This window comes from Mytilus edulis, chromosome 1 (assembly GCF_963676685.1).
Source record: "Mytilus edulis chromosome 1, xbMytEdul2.2, whole genome shotgun sequence".
Taxonomy (NCBI): domain Eukaryota; kingdom Metazoa; phylum Mollusca; class Bivalvia; order Mytilida; family Mytilidae; genus Mytilus; species Mytilus edulis.
In genome coordinates this window covers 95,070,387-95,078,652 of record NC_092344.1, presented here as the reverse complement: position 1 = coordinate 95,078,652, position 8,266 = coordinate 95,070,387, and the positions used below count along the sequence as shown (strand labels likewise).

The following is an 8,266-nucleotide window of genomic DNA, read 5'->3' as shown; positions in this document are numbered from 1 at the left end:
TACTGTCTCAAAAATCTACTCACTTTAAACGTTTACTATACCGTTATACGTACTTACAACTCAAGCCTAAAAAGTACATTGAAGAAAAAAAAAGTCAACAAATCTGTTCAACGTGTTCGACAAAGATTTGAAGAGATGTTATAACTAACTGATAAAATGACTGCAGATAATAAAAGAATTAGAATGTCAAATTGCATAACACAATCAGAAAATGATGACAGAAAGTATAGGTAAATTAATATGAGGCAGGCTTTACCTGTGAAAAGGGGACGATGTATGAATTATTTTTTTAAATTCAAACATATTTTCACTTCAAAATCTGTTAAAAAAGAAACGGAAAAAACGTAATGTTTCTGATTTTGGTTCTGTTGTGAGGGATTTTAGTTGTAACGTAATTTAAGTTATTCAATGTAAACAAATTTCCATTCTCAATTTTATAAAAAATCGCTATCAATATCATCAGGTAACGTTTTTTTCATATTGTAATGGTGGTTGGTTTTACCTAAGAAATTATTCATATCATAACCCACTTTGTGATTAATATAGCTTCTAAACTGCTGTACTGGCCATAGTTAGCTATCAGGTTACCGGGCCTACCGCTCTTCTTCCGGTAGGACCGGCCTGTGCCGTTCTGATGTCTTGTGACGTCAGACTAGGAAGTTTTGCGTTAGTTCTGCACATACGAACTGACTGAGAAAAGACAAACACTGAACATCACCTTCTTCAGGTTGATATTTTTATTGATACTAGGTTTACAACCACCATTATGTCTCATTTCGTCATTCTTAAACATTTAAAGTATTGTAAGCCACCCGAGAATCCTGTCCTATACTCAGTAGTTTACTTTGATAACACTTAAATACAGTATATGACTCCTGTAGCAACTCTACATTTTTATTAAACCTCCTTGATTACTTGTCAGGTATGGTCTTCGGAATGTTTAATATGTATGCATGGTATGTATTGAGCGATCCCTTGTATTCCAGTGTTCCTGAGCTAATTTTGTTCCTAACGTCTTTCCATAGTTTTTATGTTTGAACAAGGGTCCTCCAGCATCTATTGTTTTCATCAGTGTAAATTCTTGTACTTTTTGTATGTATCCAAGTTCAATAAAATAAAGTTATCCTTTCAATGTTAACAGTTTTTATTTGCTCACTGTTAAAAGTATGTAACATTATAACATTTGTAAAACTATATAAATAAACAGTTCATTCAAGTGTACTGAATCATAAATCCTTAAAGACATATTTGTGGTGTCCGACGTGGTGGGAGAGAGCTTACTGTACAAAAGATGGCTAATTAAAGATCATTAAACTTCATTATGTTATCCTAATTCTCACCTATAGGTTATTATTGCTTTATTTGTTTGTTCAAGGTTTGAACTTGCCACCAGCAAAACTTAAGGCTATCTGCCATTGCTGAGTGCTCGCGTTTATATACTAAATTGTAATTGTCACGTGACATACTAATCCAATGGAAACTTGTCCTTTCCAGGAAGCCGGAACTATAAAAATTTCAGATAATGAAAAACATAATATACATATCATCTTAAGTTGTCCAAACATTGTCCCTATACATAAAATATCAAAACAAAGCTATAGCATGTAAAATATAGATAAAGAAGCTTGAAATAAACAATCGGACACCACTGTGCTCACATTGATTTAGCAGATGATCTGCGTTAGTACATAATAAGTAAATAACATACAACATAGTTCATTTCAACCATCTAAATATTTACAATATATTTGTGTCCGGCAGGGTATACTTATAAAATATCTTATCTGTGGTATCAAAAATACAATATAAGATCAATTGTCCAGGGGACGAATTGGTATTTAAAGATATAAAAACACATGTTTCGGTCCCCACAAAATGGCAGACGACAAAGTCTCCGTAAATAAACAATGGCAGTCGAAGTATTTTCCTATGTATATCAGGCATTTAAATATGAATATTTGGTTACAAGAAATGATCCTTAACACAGGAATTACATGATATATAGCATGAAGAAGGTAAGCCATGAGTAATTACTTAAACTCCCTGCTGTAACACTTGTACAACAAAATGTAAACAAATGAAAAATTCATTTCACTTCCAGTGTTTTACACATTAACAATTTGATTAACTTAATAATTATCATCATCATCTTGAACCTATGTACAAACGTGTACTAGAAATTTATATCATAGCTGATGAAATGCTTCCCCCCTTTATATTTGGTAAAAACTAAAATTTTGACTTGTGACCAGAGGTATAAGTATAGTGGATTACTGCCACAATTGTAAAAAATCATTATAAAATATTTGTCAATCTTGCCACAAATTAAGTATTTACTTATAAATTACACCGCACAATTAAATACCTATTTGTTTTTATGTAACATTTACCAGTACCTTACAGTATTATTATTCATTGTAAATTGTGCTTAAATTATTTGGCTGATATTAAATCTATATTATTAGTAACTTATTCTGTTTTCTAATGTGAACTCAGGAAATCTCATTCACGTTACAATATCAAAGAATTATTAAAAATGAAATTGGTATTGTGTTCCTTCCTATATTTTACTAGACTGATAAATATATATTTTACTCAAAGTCTCATGCAAACGAGACCGGAAAAAGGAAGTAGATTTCTGCACAAAAAGTCTGAAAATAAAAAAGTTAACGATTTTGAGTTCATTAACGGTAGTAGAATGAAAATTTGGGGATTTTCCCCCCCCAATTTAAAAAGATTTTTCCACCGTATTGGGGACTTTGTCCCCTTATAATGCGCTTTATAGAAGGTTAGATGGATATCTGTTAGTGTCACTGTTACCAGGTTACATTTATGTAACTTATAATTTAACCCTCTTGCTGCTGGTAGTTTTTCAATGTTGCATTTCGTGTGCCAGAAAATACGACAGTTTGATGTCTGTGTCCTCACATGCCCAACAAAGATGACATTCCATATATGATCATGTCACGCCCTATTGACCTGACATAGCGTGTCATTTAGGAATCTGGATTCTGGATTCATTGAAGAAAAACATTACACTGTTTCAACTTCAGACTTTTATTTGAATGAGATTCAGCAATAATGAGAAGGGTTTCAGGTCTGTTCCTGCCCAATACACTTTTGCACCCTTAGTACACATTGCCCCCTAGGCCGATTCTCACCCTTCATTGTACACGATGCACCTAATTTTAATTCAATTTCAAGTTGAATTATCAGATATTTTCAATATGTACATGTATATAAACTAAATATATATATGTATATATATATACTTTTTCACTTTTTTGGTCTTTTGGAAAATGTTGTTTGTGCTGTATTTAGACCCTTCTACAACGAAATTTGTTTTACATGCACACATATAAAAATTGTGTGTCATAGGTTTGAACGTAGTTTTCAATTTAGACTTGTCTTATATATATATAAAAAAAAGCATTTATTAATTATTCTTATAAACTTTCACAGCTTGTTTAGTTCAGACAGATTGTTGCTATTCATTAGACCTTGAAATTTTAAGTTATTTGGTCTGTTTACAAAATGATTCTTTAGTAGCATTTGTCTACTTTTTTCTATTGCTTAACATTCAAACATTTAATGGAACTCATGGCCAATAACAACAGAATTACACACAGTAAGAATACGATTTTCTCTCTGAATATTTTTCCATCTACCAATTTCAATAGGAATTTTTGTGTTCAAAGTTCTAAATCTACAAAAAGAAGCAATACTTTTGTCATCTCAAATATCAAAGTAGGTTTTGAAATTTATACTATTTTTTGAATTTAGGATTCTTGTTTTAACTTGCTTTGAAGTAAATACAGCATGTATTTAGCTTGGTATGAGTAAAATATTGAAGATTTTAGATGAAAAACATGAACAATAATTGATTTTAACAGTTTGGCCCCTTTGATCTCATTTTATTAAGACAAAAAGATTTTTTTATAGCAATACACTAATCAAACCATGATTAACATGATTAAGATTTATTCAACAAATAATAAAAACCCAAGAATCTCACTTGATTTTTATACGACCGCAAATTTTGAAAAAATTTTCGTCGTATATTGCTATCACGTTGGCGTCAGCGTCGTCGTCGTCGTCGTCGTCGTCGTCGTCGTCGTCCGGCGTCCGAATACTTTTAGTTTTCGCACTCTAACTTTAGTAAAAGTGAATGGAAATCTATGAAATTTTAACACAAGGTTTATGACCTCAAAAGGAAGGTTGGTATTGATTTTGGGAGTTTTGGTCCCAACATTTTAGGAATTAGGGGCCAAAAAGGGCCCAAATAAGCATTTTCTTGGTTTTCGCACTATAACTTTAGTTTAAGTTAATAGAAATCAATGAAATTTTGACACAAGGTTTATGACCACAAAAGAACGGTTGGGATTGATTTTGGGAGTTTTGGTCTCAACAGTTTAGGAATTAGGGGCCATAAAAGGGCCCAAATAAGCATTATTCTTGGTTTTCGCACAATAACATTAGTTTAAGTAAATAGAAATCAATGAAATTTAAACACAATGTTAATGACTACAAAAGGAAGGTTGGTATTGATTTTGGGAGTTTAGGTCCCAACAGTTTAGGAATTAGGGGCCAAAAAGGGACCCAAATAAGCATTTTTCTTGGTTTTCGCACCATAACGTTAGTATAAGTAAATAGAAATCTATGAAATTTAAACACAAGGTTTATGACCATAAAAGAAAGGTTGGGTTTGATTTTGGGAGTTTTGGTCCCAACATAATAAGGGGCCCAAAGGGTCCAAAATTAAACTTTTGTTTGATTTCATCAAAATTGAATAATTGGGGTTCTTTGATATGCTGAATCTAACTGTCATGACTGTGTATGTAGATTCTTAACTTTTGGTCCCGTTTTCAAATTGGTCTACATTAAGGTCCAAAGGGTCCAAAATTAAATTTACAAAAAATGAATCAGTTAGGTTCTTTGATATGCTGAATCTAAAAATGTACTTAGATTCTTGATTATTGGCCCAGTTTTCAAGTTGGTCCAAATCGGGGTCCAAAATTAAACTTTGTTTGATTTCATCAAAAATTGAATAAATGGGGTTCTTTGATATTCCAAATCTAACTGTGTATGTAGATTCTTCATTTTTGGTCCTGTTTTCAAATTGGTCTACACTAAAGTCCAAAGGGTCCAAAATTAAACTTAGTCTGATTTTAACAAAAATTGAAATCTTGAAGTTCTTTGATATGCTGAATCCAAAAATGTACTTAGATTTTTTATTATGGGCCCAGTTTTCAAGTTGGTCCAAATCAGGATCTAAAATTATTATATTAAGTATTGTGTAATAGCAAGTCTTTTCAATTGCACAGTATTGCGCAATGGCAAGAAATATCTAATTGCACAATATTGTGAAATATCAAATTTTTTTTTAATTAGAGTTATCTTTCTTTGTCCAGAATAGTAAGCAAGAAATATCTAATTGCAAAATATTGTGCAATAGCAAGATTTTTTTTTAATTGGAGTTATCTTTCTTTGTCCAGAATCAACTTAAATCTTTGTTATATACAATATACAATGTATATTCACTTTTTACTACCAACTGATAAATTAAAATAATCTTTACCATTCAGTGATAACAAGCAGTTTTTTTACATCTTAATATTTTATGATGTATTTAAATGAGTAGTTATTGTTGCAAACTCCATTAGAAATTTTAATTGAGATTAGTTTTGGAATAAGGGAAAGGGGGATGTGATTAAAAAAATTGGGTTCAATTTTTCTCATTTGAAATTTCATAAATAAAAAAGAAAATTTCTTCAAACATTTTTTTGAGAGGATTAATATTCAACAGCATAGTGAATTGCTCTAAGAGAAACAAAAATTTTAAGTTCATTAGAACACATTCATTCTGTGTCAGAAACCTATGCTGTGTCAACTATTTAATCACAATCCAAATTTAGAGCTGAATCCAGCTTGAATGTTGTGTCCATACTTGCCCTAACCGTTCAGGGTTCAACCTCTGCGGTCGTATAAAGCTACGCCCTGCGGAGCATCTGGTTAAACAATGAAAAAATAAAATTGATAGCAAAATCTACACAAAACATGATAAACTTTTAAAGATTTATTGAACATTAAAAACAACAACATCAAGACTCAAAATCTCACTTTATTTAGAAACAACTAAAAAAAATGAATAGCAAAACACTTACCAAACTTGATTAAAAGTTATGAATGTGGTGTTCTATACACATGTGTGTTATGTGGTTGAAAAAGAATCATTATACATGTACATTTGCTTTATATTTTAGATACATTTCTCTTGATAATGGATTAAGGGTATTATTGATATCTGATCTAAAAGAAGGGGAGAGTGTAGTTGATGAGGATGTAGAATCTGAAGAGGAATCAGAAGAGGAAGAGGTGGGGGATGATGAAATGGAAATGGATGAACACTCAGATGAAGAGATGGATGAAAATATTGCCAATTCACAGCAGATTGAGAGAAAAGTATATATTTAAGCATAGTCTTACACAAACAGATAGACAGTCACACATATTTAGGCTTGGTTCAAGATGAATGGAGAAAATGTTATTAAAAATTATCTACAGCAAGCTGATACATTATAGACGCATAATAGAACTTCATTGAGGATAAACAGAGAAAGTTATCACAATGTAGTCTTATGCAGAGCAGACAGAAAGAAACTTATACAAATTATAACACAATAACAATATTTGATTGATCTGAGATGTTTTGATTATTTATAACTGTTAAAGTATTGCTTATTTTTTTTTTGGATTACTTAGAGAACCTATAAAAACTGTACTCTTCAAAAACTGAATTTATCATACAATATATAAATATTATCAAGATTATGTTATTCTTAAGAAACAAAATGTCTGTGAATTGGTTTGATTAGATTTTCAGTTAGTTTACGTTACATGTACATATATAACTAATAAATATTTTTTTATTATATTTATAGTCAGCAGCAGCTTTGTGTATTGGAGTTGGAAGTTTCTGCAACCCAGACAACATTCCAGGATTTGCCCATTTTCTTGAACATAGTAAGTTTGTAAAACAAGAAGTTTTTAATAAGAATTTAATATAATTGTTTTCTTTATTACAGAAAAATATTGTGAAGGAATCTGAAAAATTCTTTTCAGCATGTTCAGACAACATAACAAATATTGATTAGATTGCTGTCTTATCTATATACCAGGCAGATTTATTTTTTGTAACCATATAAAGACAAAAGGATCAACAACAATTTGGTTGTATCAGGAATGATAGTTTACATGCAACAATACTTACTATGATACTTCCGTATTAGAAAAATATTAGGATCTGACAGATATCATTTAATTATGATTTTATTTTAAGAGATTGTTAAAATAACTCTAATAATACAGCAGACAAGACATTTAAGTGTGTCAACAATTGTTATATTTCAGTGGTATTCATGGGAAGCAGTAAATACCCAGGAGAAAATGAACTGGATGACTATATCAGTACACGTGGTGGAGACACAAATGCATGGACAGATACAGAAAAGGTTAAATTAATTATCAGTATAAATGATTTAAAGTATACAGTACTATAAACTTGGGTTAATGGTTATACCCAATTTTTGCTCATTATATACAAGGATATCTGACAAATTGTAAATTTCATGAATTTTTCACGGTCTCATGAATGTAATTATGTTGACTAAAAATTACTCATGATTGATGAAACTCATATGTGATCTGTGACTCCATTCTACCATATATCAGCTCTTTAGCTCTTTATCATTTTATTTACAAGAAGTATAGACAATAACTGAGAAAAGTTTGCAAGTTATTGTAATGAAATAAGGAAAAAAATGCTTTAAGGATGATGGCTTTCAAATTCAATTGACTTAGTGAATTCTGAGAAGAAGATATTCGTTGAAGGTTTAGATGTGACATGTGTGTAAAATCTTGTGATGATAAAAACTTAAAGTTTTTTAAAAATTGAATGAAAAATATAAAATGAATGTTTTCAACTCTTGAATTGTTTTGATAATTTCTATATTCATACTGGTATATACTTTTATTTTAGACCTGTTTTTACTTTGGAGTAGAACAGAAGTACTTTTACAGAGCATTAGACAGATTTGCTAATTTTTTTATCAGCCCACTGTTTAAGGAAGATGCAGTTGATAGAGAAATAGAAGCTGTTGACAGTGGTATGTAGAAGCTGTTGACAGTGGTATGTAGAAGCTGTTGACAGTGGTATGTAGAAGCTGTTGACAGTTGTAGAAGCTGTTGACAGTGGTATGTAGAAGCT

General features: G+C 30.8%; 1 protein-coding gene across 1 annotated transcript in view; it reads left to right on the top strand.

The window, feature by feature from the left end:
- Positions 1 to 3: 3 nt before the first annotated feature.
- Positions 4 to 8,266, top strand: part of LOC139495691 (nardilysin-like) — a 33,027-nt gene continuing 24,764 nt past the window's right edge. Inside the window, exons 1-5 of the mRNA XM_071284027.1 lie at positions 4 to 230; positions 6,264 to 6,462; positions 6,942 to 7,023; positions 7,411 to 7,511; positions 8,039 to 8,165. Coding sequence (XP_071140128.1) covers positions 157 to 230; positions 6,264 to 6,462; positions 6,942 to 7,023; positions 7,411 to 7,511; positions 8,039 to 8,165 — 583 coding nt within the window. The 5' untranslated portion in view covers positions 4 to 156. The remainder of the gene's footprint in view (positions 231 to 6,263; positions 6,463 to 6,941; positions 7,024 to 7,410; positions 7,512 to 8,038; positions 8,166 to 8,266) is intronic.